The 16203-nt window shown below is 51.6% G+C and overlaps 3 protein-coding genes across 8 annotated transcripts in view; 2 read left to right on the top strand and 1 right to left on the bottom strand.

Annotated features, from left to right (window-relative positions):
* The window catches only part of DDB2 (damage specific DNA binding protein 2), a 27611-nt gene extending 26450 nt beyond the window's left edge, over nucleotides 1–1161 (top strand). For both annotated transcript variants that reach the window (XM_033204828.1, XM_033204827.1), the window contains one exon: nucleotides 255–1161. In XM_033204828.1, the coding sequence (XP_033060719.1) occupies nucleotides 255–304 (50 nt within the window). In that variant the 3' untranslated portion in view covers nucleotides 305–1161. The remainder of the gene's footprint in view (nucleotides 1–254) is intronic.
* ACP2 (acid phosphatase 2, lysosomal) lies at nucleotides 758–10734 on the bottom strand. 2 transcript variants are annotated; one of them, XM_033204829.1, is made up of 11 exons: nucleotides 10509–10734; nucleotides 9871–9966; nucleotides 9473–9559; nucleotides 7240–7392; nucleotides 7032–7130; nucleotides 6863–6952; nucleotides 6293–6425; nucleotides 4873–4955; nucleotides 4652–4758; nucleotides 4358–4533; nucleotides 758–1705 (listed from the first exon to the last, which is right to left on the bottom strand). In XM_033204829.1, exons 1-11 carry the CDS (start codon nucleotides 10620–10622, stop codon nucleotides 1572–1574), a joined length of 1272 nt encoding a protein of 423 aa, XP_033060720.1. In that variant the 5' UTR covers nucleotides 10623–10734; the 3' UTR covers nucleotides 758–1571. The 2 variants fall into 2 exon arrangements, with proteins under 2 accessions (XP_033060720.1, XP_033060721.1); XM_033204830.1 differs by lacking the exon at nucleotides 758–1705 and adding an exon at nucleotides 3911–4191 and having other exon boundaries at nucleotides 10509–10649.
* NR1H3 (nuclear receptor subfamily 1 group H member 3) overlaps nucleotides 10622–16203 on the top strand; it is a 20136-nt gene continuing 14554 nt past the window's right edge. Inside the window, exon 1 of one of the 4 annotated variants that reach the window (XM_033204826.1) lies at nucleotides 10622–10697. In XM_033204826.1, coding sequence (XP_033060717.1) covers nucleotides 10637–10697 — 61 coding nt within the window. In that variant the 5' untranslated portion in view covers nucleotides 10622–10636. The other 3 variants (XM_033204819.1, XM_033204817.1, XM_033204815.1) reach the window with 3 other exon arrangements.

The raw sequence follows: 16203 nt of genomic DNA, 5'->3' as shown, positions 1-16203 counted from the left end.
CCGCTACCACACCCAGCTAATTTTTTGTATTTTTAGTAGAGATGGGGTTTCACCGTGTTAGCCAGGATGATCTCGATCTCCTGACCTCATGACCTGCCCGCCTCGGCCTCCCAAAGTGCTGGGATTACGGGTGTGAGCCACTGTGCCTGGCCTTCCTAGTATTTCTTTACCGAATCCTAGGTTTGCAGGCCAGCCCCAGGCTCTGAGAGACTGGTAACGGAAGGTGTAAGTCAGACTGGTCTCATTCCTCCTAGGTTACCACATTCTCATCTGGAGCCAGGAGGAAGCCAGGACCCGGAAATGAGAGACACTAAAGAAGGTGTGGGCCAGACAAGGCCTTGGAGCCCACACATGGGATCAAGTCCTGCGAGCAGAGGTGGCGATTTGTTAAAGGGCCAAAAGTATCCATGGCTAGGGTTGGAGCAGGGGTGCTGGGAGCTGGGGCGCTGTGGGACTGGGACACTTTTGTGTTAATCCTCTGGACCTACCTCCAGAGACTGCTCCAGAGTTAGTGACGCAGCTGCCCCAAGGGCCCCTCTGTATCTAGCCTGGAACCAAGGTTATCTTGGAACTAAATGACTTTTCTCCTTCTCTCAGTGGGTGGTAGCAGAGGGATCAAGCAGTTATTTGATTTCTGCTCACTTTTGATACGGCCAATAAAACCATACCCGACTGAGCTTTTGTGTGGATCTTCCAGAAGTGACCTGGTTAGAGAGCTTCTTGCATCTCAGAAATGAAAAGGCACAGGAAACAGCACTATCAGTCCAATAGGAAACAACAATATTCATTCTCTGGGAGCTGCCCCAGCCCTATTCTGGGCCACAGTCTAGAACTTTCTTTTCCAGCTCACAACCTGCATGTACCTCAGGTCCCTGGAGACCCCAGCCCAGCTGAGGGAGAGCAGTTTCCTGATTCCATGTGACAAGCAACTCCCCTCCTACCACTCCCCACTCCCTCCCAAGTACAGACACCCTTCCGTCCTGCTCCAGTTGAAGGGGTGACAAAGATTCCTGAAGCATTCTGTCTGAGTCTAACGGTGGCTCTAGCCAAACACAGGGAGATGTGGCTGGCTGGCTGTTGGGTGATCCAGTTCCTTGGGAGCCAATGTTTGTACCCCTGGTATTAGCTGTTTTTCCCACTAAAATAAGCACTGAGAGGCAAGACCGTGTCCTCTGAGCTATTTGCCAAAGACTCCAGGCTAGAGGAAAAAGAACGCGGCTTGATAGAAGCGCAAGGTGGATCCAGCACCAACTCTGCCATTTTCTAATCCTAGATCCTGAGTGAACACTGACGGCCAGTTTACATCTCAGGTGTGTAGGGAGCGTGGAGGAGGCAAATCCTATTTGGAGAAAGCCAGTGTCCAACACAGCACTTGGTAAACATCAGGCATGGGAATGCTGAGTGACAGGCACCACGGGCCACGCTGAGCCCCACTCGCTCATCTGGCTGGGGTCATCAGAGGGAGGCCCAACCCAAGATATCCTGTCCACGGGCTGGGGAGCAGCAACAGTCAGGAGCGACGGCCCAGCCCACCTCCCCTAGGAGGCGGAGGGAAGCGGGCTGAGTGGTTGTCAGGCATGGTCCTCCCCATCTGCGACGTGGCGGTAGCCAGGAGGCTGGGCCTGCATCCGGAAGAGGACGGTGAGGAGCAGCACTATGAGGAGGAAGAGGATGGAGCCACATACAGCCAAGGCCACGATCACCTCTGGGCATGGGGGAGGCGAGAGAAAGGTCATGTCAGTGTTCCATCATATGCCAGGTACTGTTCTGACATACAGGAGATACACAGAGGTGGCCAAGACAGAGTGCCTGCTCTCATGGAGTTTACGTGCTAGGAGAGGGGATGTAATAAATAAGCAAATGGGCTGGTCACAGTGGCTCATGCCTGTAGTCCCAGCACTTTGGAAGGCTGAGACGGGCAGATCACCTGAGGTCAGGAGTTTGAGACCAGCCTGGCCGTCATGGTGAAAACCCATCGTTAACTAAATAAAGTTGGCCAGGCACAGTGGCTCACACCTGTAATCCCAGCACTTTGGAAGGCTGAGACGGGCAGATCACCTGAGGTCAGGAGTTTGAGACCAGCCTGGCCAACATGGTGAAATGCCATCTCTACTAAAAATACAAAAAATTAGCTGGGCGTGGTGATGCGCGCGTGTAATCCCAGCTACTCGGGAGGCTGAGGCAGAGTAATTGCTTGAACCCGGGAGGCAGAGGTTGCAGTGAGCTGAGATCGTGCCATTGCACCCTAGCTTGGGCAACAAGAGTGAAACTCCATCTCAAAAAATAAAAAATAAATAAAAGCTGGGCGTGGTGGTACACGCCTGTAGTCCCAGGTACTCAGGAGGATGAGGCGGGAGAATCGCTTGAACCTGGGAGGCGGAGGCTGCAGTGAACCGAGATCACACCACTGCACTCCAGCCTGGGCAACAGAATGAGACGCTGTCTCAAAAAAAAAAAAAAGTTAGGAGTGACAGGTCAGTGACGAATGTGATACAGAGAGACAAAGCAAATAGGTCAGCAGGGAAGGCATCATTGAGGAAGTGAGAAGTTGAACAGAGACCTGGAGTCAATGAGTGACATACAATGATCTGAGAAGAGTATCATGAGGCAGAGGACAGGAAGGAAGGGCAAAAGGCCCAAATGTGAGGATAAGCCTGGCATGTGCTAGGATCATCAAGAAAGTCAGTCTCACCAGAGCAGAGTAAGCAAGGGGCATGTAGGAGATGGGGCAAGAGACCAGATGGAGTAGGGCCTGGAAGGCCATGGTGAAGAACTTGGATTTTATTCTACATGTAATGGGAAGCCATTGGAAAATTCTGAGAGGACAGTACTGTGAACTGGTTTAAAAGTTAACTCAGTCGGCCACGGTAGCTCATGCCTGTAATCCCAGCACTTTGGGAGACTAAGGTGGGCGGATCACCTGAGGTCAGGAATTTGAAACCAGCCTGACCAACATGGAGAAACCTCGTCTCTACTGAAAATACAAAATCAGCTGGGCATGGTGATGCACGCCTGTCATCCCAGCTACTCAGGAGGCTGAGGCAGGAGAGTCGCTTGAACCCGGGAGGCGGAGGTTGCAGTGAGCCGAGATTGCGCCATTGCACTCCAGCCTGGGTGACAAGAGCAAAACTCCGTCTCAAAAAAAGAAAAAAAGTTAACTCTGCTGTGCTGAAAGACTGGTAGGGACAAGAATAGAACCAGAAAGAACTAGGAAACTTCAATTGGTCAGGCAAAAGCTGGCCGTAGATTGGACTGTGGAGGCAAGAGCACGTATTAATATTTGAAAGGTTGAGCTGATCTGCCAGTGGGCTGGATGAGGGGTATGAGAAACGGTATGCAGTATGACTCCAAGGGTTATACTGTGCCACTAGGCGACTCGTGGCATTGACTGAAACAAGGAAGTCTGGAACAAAAGCAGCTTTGGAAGGAAAAGCATCTGGTTTAAGACATTGCAACTTTGAGATGCCTTACTTAACATGCACGTAGAGACCTCAAGTCGGCAGCTGGATGTGAGTTTGTAGCTCAGAGAGGAGGTGGTGAATCTGTGAGTCAGGGCGTAAAGACAGAAGTGAGCATGGAGATGGGCATAAAGTCATAAGGCTGCATAAGATCACTTGGGAGTGTGCACAGATGGGGAAAGCGCCAGGGATGAGTCCTGGGTCATCCGTTCTTTAGTGAGGAAGGGACAACTAAAGTCAGGAGAAGCCAAGACAGTGTTTCAGGAAGGGGTGGCCAATTATGTAATGCTGCTGAGAGGTGAGAGACGCTAAGAATTGGTCACTGGCTTTGGTAAGAGGAGGTCACTGGTCACCAGACAAGTGTGGCTTCAGGGTAGTGGAAGGTGACACAAGACTGTCTAATGTGAGTCTAAGAGAACAGGCGGTGAGGAAGCAGAGCCAGAGTCTAGGCAGCTCTTTCGAGGATTCCATTCTGAGAGGGAAGAGGCTGGTGGCTGGGGAAGAGGTGGCTCTCAGAGGTCATGGATGGCCTTTTGGGAGGGAAGTGATCCAGTAGAGAAGCAGAGGCGTCAGAGCTCCTTGCAGAGGTGAGGAGAGAGAACCCAAGTGCGGGTGGAGAGGCCATCCTAAGCAGTGTCTTCCCCCAGCAAGTAAGCTGGTGGAGCTGGTGGTGGAAGAACGAGCCGATTCTCTCCTGGCTCTTATTTTCTCGGTGATATAAGTGAGACATCACCTGAGGATGAGAAGTGGGGAGAAGGTATAAAGTGGTCTGGGGTCGGGGAGGAAACTCCTAGCAAATGCAGTCAGATGACTGGGAGTACGACAGCTCTTGAGATTTGAGGATGTGAACTGCAGGTTGGTCTGGGGCATGACTAGCAAGGAGTCTGGTGACAGCTCACCTGTGTCTGCAGGACCACTTGCCAGCTGGCACTCCTGCTGCCAGTCCTTGGGCACAACGGGCTCCGTGAGGTGAAGGAAGTCCTGCAGTGGGCAGCGGTGAGGGCAGCCAGGCAGGCTGAGCGGCCAGGGGGCCTTGTCACTCTCGTTCCGAAAGTACATCTCCACTGAGAAATTCCTAAGGGTCGACAGGAGGCAACATGGGAGCTGCTCAGCCTGCCTGTCATGGGGTCCTTGGGCTGCCCCGAGCCACCTCCTGAGGGCCCTCTCCAGAGGACACTGCTAGCTCCACTCACCCAGAATCTTCCTGGTACAGTTCAAATATGTGGCAGGAGGCGTAGGGGGCTTGTTCGCCATTGTAGACGTCCAGTGCCATTTGCAGGGCAACCAGGGTAGTGTCATGCTGCGGGGAAGAGGGGCTCCCCATCAGCATTGTTCCCCACACCCGCAGGAACTGAACAGAGAAGAAATCCAGCTCCTTGCCTGACACAGCACACTAGGGAGCGCAGGCACTCACCGCGGAGTAAACCAGCAGCTTGGGGAGCTGGGAGGTGGTCGCCATTAGGGTCAGGTTCTTCCTTATCTGAGCCAGCAGGACTCCTGAAGGAGAAAAGTCCCCGGTGTTGCCGGCTACAGCCACCCCTGCCTTCTAATTCCACCTATCTGTGCTCCTTTCACCCTCTGCCAGGCCTGGGCCTCATCCCCTACACGGAGAACTGTTTAGCGTCCTAGGGACCGTGTAAGAACTCTGTGGCACCCCTCCTCTCTAAGAACTGTCAAATGTACAGAAGGAAGCAAGACAAAACAAGGTATTTGCCTCTATTTCAACACGGATGTAGAAACCTGCCTGTGTTTACAGAAGCACTTCAGTTTGAAACAAATGTAAACGTAAGATTGCTTCAGAGTACACAGTGGGTGGATCCGTGCCCGGGTAACTACCATATGCTCTGAAAACTGAGATGTCAAAAAGGTGTGACAGCAGGCAAGCCCTTAGGTGCTCAAATGAGGAAGCTGGCATGTGTATTACTCTCAGCCTTCTCAAAATGGGCCCCACTGGTTCTCTTGGGGCAGCTATTCATTTAGGAAAGGGAGGGTCTTCTGATGTGGGCGAAACTTAAGAACATGAATGGCAGGGCTGGGCGTGGTGGCTCATGTGTGTAATCCCAGCACTTTGGAAGGCTGAGGCGGGCAGATCACCAGAGGTCAGGAGTTTGAGACCAGCCTGGCCAACATAGTGAAACCCTGTCTCTACTAAAAATACAAAAAGTAGCTGGGCGTGGTGGCAGGCACCTGTAGTCCCAGCTACTTAGGAGGCTTAGGCAGGAGAATCACTTGAACCTGGGAGGTGGAGGTTGTAATGAGCCGAGATCGTGCCACTGTACTACAGCCTGGGTGACAGAGCGAGACTCTGTCTCAAAATAAACAAATAGGCTGGGTACGGCGGCTCATGCCTATAATCCCAGCACTTTGGGAGGCCGAGGTGGGTGGATCACCTGAGGTCAGGAGTTCGAGACCAGCCTGACCAACATGGTGAAACCCCATTTCTACTAAAAATACAAAAATTATCCAGACATGGTGGCATGTGCCTGTAATCCCAGCTACTCAGAAGGCTGAGGTAGGAGAATCGCTTGGACCCAGGAGGCAGAGGTTGTAGTGAGCCAAGATCGAGCCATTGCACGCCAGCCTGGGTGCCAAAAGGGAAACTCCATCCCCCCGAAAAATAAGTAAATAAATAATTTCTTTTAAAAAGAATATGAATGGCAGAAAAGGAAGAGAGCTGGGGAAATGTGGTGACTAGCGGCCTGAGGAGGGAATTTGGTTTTGAAGGAGCAGGGAGTGTTTCAGTAGAGAGGGAAGTGAGTGAGAAGCCCCCACAGCAGATTTTTAATGCCTTAGGGTCCTGAGGAGTGGAGTGACATGCTGTCTTTGTCACTCACCCCCCTGAAGCCGGGCCTTCTCCGCCTGCTGGTAGATTCCGAAGAGGAAGCGGAAGCTGAAGTCCTTTAGCCGGCTGAGACGCTGCATGGTTTGGGGTGAGGCCCAGGGCGGCAGGTGCAGCCCGTGCGTTTGCTGTGTATCGCAGCGGGCAGGTTAGCGCCCCAGGCCTAAGCCAGCCTCTCCAGGGGGCAGCTCTCTTCCCCAGTGGGAAGGTGCCTGTGTGTGTGAGGGAGGGAGAGGAGACAGAGGCAGAGGGGCTGGAACTAGCAGACATGGCAGGCGGTGTGGATGCTGCAGGGCACAGGAAAGGAAGCTCAGGCACAAAAAGTGAGACTCAGCAGAAAGGAGCTCTGGGTGGAGAGCAGCAGGGACTGCTGACAATTAATAAACCATTTCCCACTCTGAGGATCTCTGTCACCCGTGAGGGAAGTTCCCGTGTTTCACAAGCACAGCCTCCCTGGACCTCCCCAGGGGCGTGACGGTATCAGGCACTGTGTTCTACCATCCTGGTGACCTGGGCCTGCTGAGGGGGAAAAGAGTGATCACAGTGGGCACTCCAGTGGGCTCACCTCACAGAAGAGTGTGTCATAGACATTCCAGACGGTCTCCAGTGTCAGGTCTGTAAGCCCTGTCTCGTTGGCCACCATGTCCAGAAATTGCTAAGAAAAATGGATCAGGGTCTCAGTCCTTTTGTGGGGAAAAGACAGTGTGGTGACCTCCACCTCTGCCCCCACTCACTGCATTCCGAGAACTCTCATTCTGATACTCTGGCGTCTGCCGGGTCTCATTCTGCAGCTGCTCATAACGGGGACATGGGCCCAACGGGAACTTCAGCAGCTGTAGAGCGAAGCGGGGAAACAGGCAGTGGGAAAAGGAGCCTGGCATCAGCAGGCACACCGCCACAGCTGTCCCCTCACCATCCCAGGGAAGGGCTGGCCACTCTCACCCTGTCCTCAGTGATGGGCACAGTGTGCACAGGGATAGGCTGCCACGAGATGTTCGGGTTGAAGCGCTGCATCCCGTTGGGAGGGAAGAGTCCAGCCAGGTTGGCCTCAGCACTCATGAGAGTCCGGTCAAAGTCTGTGCTTCGCACATAAACCTGCAGAGATAGCAACACAAGTCACACGTGTGTGTGTGTGTGTGTGCGCACACGCGCATGTGTGGTGGGGAAGTTGTGGTCACCCTGAAGTGGAGCCCCGGGGGAGAACGTGTTCTTGAGGGTCACCCAGCAAACTGTAAACCTACCATGCATCTGGCCCTCACCCTCCTCTGGCCTCTGGCCCTCCCCGTCCCCCAAACACTCCAGTGGGGGTTGTCACCACTCTGTGAAGAACTCCTGTGGGAATGGCCTTAATTGAAATACCCCTTCCTCCCAGTCAAAAGTGCTGAGTCAATCAGTAAGGCTCTCTGGTCTGTCTGGTTTCATAACAACACCTCTCTCCCTGTCTAGATCAGGGTCCTTGGGGCAGAAACTGGCTCCAGTGATGACCCTTAGAGACCAGAGAGAAAAAATAAGATAAAGGGCTGGGCCTGGTGTCTCACACCTATAATCCCAGCACTTTGGGAGGCCAATGCAGGAGGATTGCTTGAGGCCAGGAGCTCGAGACCAGCCTGGGCAACATAGTGAGACCCTGTCTCTATAAAAAATGACCCAGGTGTGGGGGCACCAGCTACTTGGGAGGCTGAGGCAGGAGGATCACTTGAGCCCAGGAGTTTGAGGCTGCAGTGAGCTATGATTTAGTCACTGTGCTACAGTCTGGGTGACAGAGTGAGACCCCTTTAAAATATATGTATACATTTTGGGCCAGGCATGGTGGCTCACGCCTGTAATCCCAGCACTTTAGGAGGCCGAGGCGGGCAGATCAGCTGAGGTCAGGAGTTCGAGAACAGCGTGGCCAACATGGTTAAATCCTGTCTCTACTAAAAATACAAAAATTGGCCGGGCGCGGTGGCTCAAGCCTGTAATCCCAGCACTTTGGGAGGCTGAGACGGGGCAGATCATGAGGTCAGAGGATCAAGACCATCCTGGCTAACACGGTGAAACCCCGTCTCTACTAAAAAATAGAAAAAACTAGCCGGGCGAGGTAGCGGGCGCCTGTAGTCCCAGCTACTTGGGAGGCTGAGGCAGGAGAATGGCGTGAACCCGGGAGGCGGAGCTTGCAGTGAGCTGAGATCCAGCCACTGCACTCCAGCCCAGGCAACAGAGCGAGACTCCGTCTCAAAAAAAAAAAAAAAAAAAAATACAAAAATTAGGCAGGCATGGTGGCATGCACCTGTAATCCCAGCTACTCGGGAGGCTGAGACAGGAGAATCGCTTGAACCCAGGAGGCAGAGGTTGCAGTGAGCCAAGATCATGTCACTGCCCTGCAGCCTGGGCAACACAGCAAGACTCCATCTCAAAATAAATAAATAAATAAATAATATTTTGAAGAGCTTATTCAGAGATAGTGGTTCATGAAAAGGGAGGAGGAAACTGGGGAAGGACAAGCTCAGGACAGAGCTGGGCCTTAAGGGAACAATTAACAATATCTAGGGACTCTCAACACAGCTGAGACTGACAGTGGTAACCAGAGGAATAGCTTCCCCCATCCCTAGGGTAGGGCAAGGACTCAAGGAGCAGGCACACTTGCCAGTCCTCCCTGATGTGCCTAGGAACGTAGCGTGACCTGGCGTGGCAGACAGGGCTCGAAGACCTCATCTTGATCAAGGAAAGACAAGCCCTATCTATGTGTGTCTTCCCCGCTGTCTTTCATCTTGGCCCTGTCTGGTTTATCATCAGATACCCCTACAACATTCTAAGCTCCATGAAGACAGAGATCATATCTGTATGGTGCACCACTGAATGCAAAGTGCTAGCATAGTTCTTGGCCTTTAATGGGTACTCAATAAATGTCTTGGATGGAAAGCCTGTGGTTTCACAGAGTCAGAAACCACTTTGCCAGGCCCGCCCGTAAGGTTGAATTTGGATGCTTAATCAGGTTTGCCTCTTCCTAGCCAAGCAGGGGCAACTCAGCTCCTAGGGCTTTGTTCCAGACAGCTCTCAGATGTCTTTTCCTGTAGTTGTAACCAAAAATACAAGAAGGAGGCCAAAGTGCCCAGCCTCAGCCTTAGGCTCCCTGAGGGCAAAAGATGAGGGCAGCATACCCCATTCCCCTTGCCTCTGGAACTCTCAACCTTACCTCTTGCCGGTGATAAGAGGTGTTTAGGAAGCCGTGATAGCGCTGCCGCAGGGCCTGGCCCAGCTCCCAGTGCTGTAGCATCCCCTCCTGTGGGCAAACCCAAAAGTTAAGAGGGTCTAGAGGGAAGGGGTGGCTCACAAGCCCCATGGGGTTTAGGCCCTGTTGCTTTTCAGGTTTACCCTTTGCTGGAGTCAATTAATCTGATCCCAGAAGTCTTTCATTAAGTGGCCAGTCATGCACGGCAATATCATGGGCACAGAGGTTAAGGTTATGAAATCTGGTCAAAGTCAGCACCCATATGGGAAAAGGCAGTTTAGTAAGGCCCCAAGTTCTGTAGCCTCCTCTAGACATCACTCATTCGACAGCTCATCCTGAGGAAAGGCTGGCTTCTGACCCACCTTGGTTAATTGACCAAACCCCTGGGGCCATTCTTCTTCCTGGTAGGGGTCCTTGGGATATGTCTTCACTGGTGAACGGTCTCCATGGCGGTACAGCTGAGGGAAGAAAATGGTTTGCCTATAGGTCAGAAGCATCTCCTTGATAGGGACCTAGAGCCTACCTTTTGCCCCATGTTAAGGAAGGAAGTCTCATTCCCTTTGGGAAGCCTACTCGCTGCAAAAGACCCCACTTAGGAGTCAGTCACTTCTTCCAGATTCCAGACACTCTAACTTGGCTAAGCAATGCCACTGGAGACCACAGGCAAAGCCAAGGTACAGGTGGTAAGGGAAAAGAGAAGTGAAAGCAACGTATGTGGTGGGGACAACTGGGGAAAAAAGACAACCAAAGGCTTTTTTAGGGATGAGTCTTAACCATTCAACTACTTCCCTGTCTCAGGGCAGACTCACCCCGACCTATTCGGTCACCCTGACCCCAATAACCCAGGGCTCTATGTCAATCCTGAACCCAGCCTCCCAACTACACAGGCCAGTCGTCCTCTCCTAAACCAGCTGTTCCTTCCCAAGATCCCCGACCCCCACCAGCTGGCCTTTGCCCTTCTAGCTTCAGGGAACTCTTTGGTGACCCCATTTCTCATTACCAAGGTAACGAAGCGCAGACTCCGGGCCTGGGTGGGCGGCATCACCATCAGGTTCGCGCCGAGAAGGAGCTGGAGGAGAGCCGCAAGGCTCCAGCCGGACCGCTTGCCCGCCATCACCGTTGTAATCTATGCAGCAAAGAAGCTGGAACCCGCTGGGTGGCACCTGCAAGCAGCCGCCCGGACACACCCGTAAGGACACACGCCGGAAGTGCACTCGCCGCCATCTTACTTAGGGACGAGCTGGGGTTGGGGGAAAAGGCGCAATCTCGGTGGGAATGCTTGCAGGAGGGTCGCGATCTGGCTGTGGCAGAGGTGCGTAGGCATGTAGCCCGACGTGGCGAGGTAGACAGGGCTCGAAGACCTCATCTTGATCAAGAAGGCATTAAGTTCGCGTTTGCCTCTGTTAGGAGAAATCCCTTACCAAGGTGGCGCTTGCAGTGGGCGGGACCATGTCCTGGAAAGCGAGCGTCCCCTCCAGTCGGGATGCTTCCGGGCTTGACCCCATAGGTAGAGCGGGTGTAGAGTTGAGGCGAGGGACGGGAAAGCAGAGGTCGCTTCCCTCCACGTCCCTGTCTTTGCGGGGGATTGAGCCCTGGCCCTGTTTTCTAGGAGACGTTTTGCTTGGGGTGCAGGGCACAGTATGTAAACAACCCTTTGGATTTCCTGTGTCCTTGAGGTTGCCCCCAGTCTAGCCTACCGTTCCTGCCCCGCACGAAGCTTCAGTAGCCCTTTCACTTTCCCCTCCAGTCCTTTCCCTGACCTCCCTCCCCTCCACTTCCAAGTTTTAGTTAATTAGAGTCAAGACGTCATGCCTCTTCCCAAAGGAGTTGGGTTGCACAGGATGTTCAGACTTTCCAAACCCAAAGCACTGAATCCCTAGGGGAGGAATTTTAGACCAGTGGGGAGGTATTTTGAGGTAAGGGGCAGGCGCATATCATAAAGTGGGAGTACATGCGGTTTACACAGAATCAGTGGCCCTCTTGGCATTGACCATTAGGATTCAGGTACAGCCAGTTTGGCCTCAGGACTTTGTGACTAATATGACGGTTGCAGAAGGTCAGATCGTAGGTCCTGGGGATGCTTTGATTCAGATCTGCCTACTGGAAGCAAATCTCAGATCTTTGGGAAACAAAACTGATCAGGCTTGGGCTGGGCACCGTGGTTCGCCTGTAATCCCAGCACTTTGAGAGGCCGAGGCAGGCAGATCACCTGAGGTCAGGAATTCAAGACCGGCCTGGCCAACATGGCAAAACCCCATCTCTACTAAAAATAATAATAATTAAAAAATAGCTGGGTGTGGTGGCGTGCTCCTGTAATCCCAGCTACTCAGGAGGCTGAGGCAGGAGAATCGCTTGAACTCGGAAGGTGGAGGTTGCATTGAGCCGAAATAACACCACTGCACTCCAGCCTGTGCAACAAAGCGAGACTCTGTCTCAACAACAAAAAAAAACTGATTAGGCTTGGTGTGGTTGCTCACGTTTGTAATCTCAGCACTTTGGGAGGCTAGGATGGGAAGATTGCTTGAGCCCAGGAGTTCGAGACCAGCCTGAGCAGCTTACGAAGAGCTCATCTCTACAAAAAAAAAAAAAAAGTTTAAAAATTAGCTGGGTGTGGTGGCACACACCTGTGGTCCTAGGTCCTCAGGAGGCTGAGGTGGGAGGATCACCTTGAGCCTGGGAGGTTGAGGCTAAAGTGAGCCATCATGGTGCAACTGCACTCCAGTCTGGATGGCAGAGCAAGACTGTGTCTCAAAAAAACAAAAAGAAAAGAAAAAAAAGATCAGAATTAGCTGTCCTTATTTTGCCCTAGGACTCCAGATTCAGTTATTTATATATACTTCAGGATTTAAACTTTGCTTCCAGAGTTGTTGTGGAGGAGGCTGAGAAGCAAATAGAATAAGAGCTGAAGCCTGGGTAGCCAAATAGTTCTTAACCTTCTTATTTAATCACAAGCCCCTTTTTGAATCACATGAAAATTTTGCACCTCTCCTCCAGAAAGATGTTCACACATGTAAACACGCACATGGAATTTTGCATATAATGCCAAATGGTTCACAAAGACCATTTGCTAGAGGTTTCATAAATCAGTATCTCTGAATACCTGATTTAACCTAGTCCTCTTACTTCACAGCTTAGGAAACAAACCTAAAGAGAGGAAGTGACTTGCCCAAACTCACAGTTTAGGAGAATGGATTAAAAGTCTAGTTTTGTGGTTTTCAGTTAAATAGTCTATAATGGGCTGCTTCTTGCAGGCTACCCAAACTGCATTACTAAACTGTAATTGGTGATCCCAAAATACTTCCAATAAAGAGGTATCTGTCAAAGGAAACCTTTTCACATTAGTGGGACTAAACAGGGCCTAGGCCGGGCACGGCTCACACCTGTAATCTCAGCACTTTAGGAGGACAAGGCAGGCAGATCACCTGAGGTCAGGAGTTCGAGACCAGCCTGGCCACCATGGTGAAACCCCATCTCTACTAAAAATACAAAAACTAGCCAGATGTGGTGGAGCATGCCTGTAATCCCAGCTACCCGGGAGGCTGAGACAGGAGAATTGCTTGAACCCAGGATGCAGAGGCTGCAGTGAGCCAAGATTGTGCCACTCCAGCCTGGGCAACAGAGCGAGAATCTGTCTCAAAAAAATAAATAAAATAAAGGGGACTTGGATAATTGGCAGAATGCTGCATATTAGTGGCGGGGAGAGGGGTTGAGTGTTTTGTTTTAGTGGGCCTCTTACTCTCCTTGCAAACTAGCCATTGTACTTTCAGAGTGTAAATCTTTGGCTCACCAAATTTCAGCAATCTCTCAAATTCAGCTTTTGCTTTTCTTCCCACTTGCTCAAATATGTCTGTATTCATTGTGCGTGCAAGTATCCCACGTGGGAGGGATTGATGAAGCAGATATTATTTCAGTTTTTATAGGGAGAAACTATTCCAGGAAGGGTGGGGGTTACAGCACAAGTAGATAGTAGAGCCTGGAGCTGAGCCCTAGTTTCTTCTTCCTTTGCCCCCAGCTTTTGCATTTTCTGCCAGATGATTCTGTGGTCCTTACACTTTGGTTCCTAACTACAGATGCAAAAAAAAACAAAAAACAAAAATACAACACACATGTAGATGGTGAGATAGATGGATATGTGGTCCTATACCAGATCAAATAAATCAGACTCTCTGAAGGTGAGGACAGGAACCACTACCTTATTTGGTGTTGGCAGAAGCAAACCTAAATCCAGGTATGTTCGCCACTTTTTTCCATCTGAAGAGGCAGTTTTTTGTTGTTGTTGTTTGTTTTTTTGTTTTGAGACAGAGTTTTGCTCTTGTGGCCCAGGCTGGAGTGCAATCGCACCATCTCAGCTCACGGCAACCTCCGCCTCCCAGGTTCAAGTGATTCTCCTGCCTCAGCCTCCCGAGTAGCTGGGATTACAGGCACCCGCCACCACGCCTGGCTAATTTTTTTGTATTTTTAGTAGAGACGGGGTTTCACCGTGTTAGCCAGGATGATCTCAATCTCCTGACCTCGTGATCTGCTCGCCTCGGCCTCCTAAACTGCTGGGATTACAGGCGTGAGCCACTGCACCCGGCCCCAGCCCAGTTTTATATAATGGAGTGTGTTTGTGATTTTTGTTTGTTTAAGCTTGAGCTCGAACTTTTGAATCAGCTAAACTTGTTTTTTTTGTTTTTGTTTTTGTTTTTGTTTGAGACGGTCTCCCTCTGTCACCCAGGCTGGAGTGCAGTGGTACAATCATGGCTCATTGCAGCCTCAATCTCCTGGGCTCCAACAGTCCTCCTACCTCAGCCCCCCAAGTAGCTGGGACTAAAGGCAGATGCCACTACGCCTGGCTAATTTGTGTGTGTGTGTGCGTTTGTAAACGTGAGGTTTCACCATGTTGCCTAGGCTAGTCTCAAACTCCTGGACTCAAGCGAGCTGCCCTCCTTGGCCTCCCAAAGTGCTACGATTACAAGTGTGAGCCACCGCACCCAGTCTTATACCTGTATTCAAATTTGATATTTGCCCCTTGCTAGTAACTATCTCCTAGAGTTTACTGTGAGAATAAATGAAATAATGCATGTAAAGATAAATGTATGTAGTAGGCATGAAATCAATGTTACATCTTTCCTTTCTGCCTTCCGTATCATCTCTGAACTCAGGTCTGGGAATCCAGGTTTCTGGATTATTCTCTATGTTGTGATTGGAAGGTTGGGCAGAAGTCACTTGAGTAGATACGCAGTGGTCTGCAAGAGGATCCCCACCCTTTCCACCCTTCCAGACGGTGAAGGAGGGAACAAGAAGCAGTTGCCCTCGTCCATCCCTGCAGACCTTACCCTGCAGCCTGCTTCATGGGAATGAGTACTAATGAGTACTTTCAGGGGAGTTAGCCAGTAGTACCTGTGACCGTGGCTGGTGAATGCTCCTGTTTCTGCTTCAAGTTTCTCCTTGCTGTGAGAAGAAACCTGTGGAGGTTCTGGGGGGCCAGATATGTGACTTGGTAGATCCCCGAGTGTGTTCCCAGGGACATTGTCTCCTGCAGGAGCCAAGGAAACATAGAAGAGGCCCATAGGACTGGCAGCTTTGGACCTAACAACTGCAGGCTGGTGGGACTGTGGCACGGGGGTGGGGCTGGCAAAGTGGGAACGTGATTCCAGCTGCTGATCACTTCACTGTTTGCCCTGGCTTGAAGCAAGTCTCAGTGGTTGGTCTCCAGAAACTCCATGGAAATACTGCCAACAGATTTTGGTCTTCTCCCATTTTCCTCTCCTTTTCCCTCTGTAGGGATGACGGTTGGGGTTTCTGAGCTGTAACCTGGTAGGACAGCTCTGGCAGTTGAAGTCCTGGTTATACTTTCTTCTAAACAGGAGATGAGGCTGAGACCAACTCCCTGGCTTGGGGGAGTTGGTCCCCGACCTACTTTTTCAGCAGTTGGCCCTAGCCTGGCGCCCCTCATCCAGATGGGGCTTGTATGTGGTCCTGGGTCCTGGGAAGCCACCTGTGGGGAGACTAGGTGTCAGGAGGAGGAGTTGAAGAACAAAGTGGATGAAAGAGACTTCTCCCAGCTCGCAGAAGATAGGGTACCAGGCCCCAGACCATTGATTCCTGAGTTTCTTGAAACCAGGCATCTCAGGGACATCTCTGACTGCCCTGCTGGGCTGGAGGTTCTGGGAGCAGGTAGAGGAGGGAGCTGGACTGGTGATGTGGGTGCTGGGACAGAATAGTGCCAGTCTCTCAGTGACTAGAGTCCCTGGTTTATGCTTTTCCAGGACAGCTGGGGCCTTGTGAAAATCAGAGAGGGAACACATGCGAGAGGAATGGAGAGCCTTGTGCTTGTGACTCAGAGATACCCAGACCAGGGTGGGGGCCTTGGGAGGGGACAACCTTGTGATGAGGGGGAACAAGAGCAAGAGCTGCAGGCAGAAGTCTGAGATGGGGGTGTCACAGGGGCTTTTCTGAAATGTGAAAATGAATACATGGGCAGATTTTGCAACAGCACCCCGCCTGCTGTCTTCTCACACTTTGCTCCCCAGCCCCCGCCTGTTCCCCACGTACCACCCTGTGCTTCCTCCCGTCTTTCAAGCAGGCTCCTCTTCTGCCTCAGCCTTCAACTTTTCCTAATCTGGTCCCTTCTGTCCCATCCACACCCCCATCCACTCTTTCCCTGTTTCCTCTGTTCTTTTCCCTGGTGCCCTCTTCATCTGTTTTGGTCT

Source organism: Trachypithecus francoisi, unplaced genomic scaffold, assembly GCF_009764315.1.
Source record: "Trachypithecus francoisi isolate TF-2019V2 unplaced genomic scaffold, Tfra_2.0 Lachesis_group8, whole genome shotgun sequence".
NCBI classification, from domain to species: Eukaryota; Metazoa; Chordata; class Mammalia; order Primates; family Cercopithecidae; genus Trachypithecus; species Trachypithecus francoisi.
This window is presented reverse-complemented; position numbering and strand designations above follow the sequence as displayed.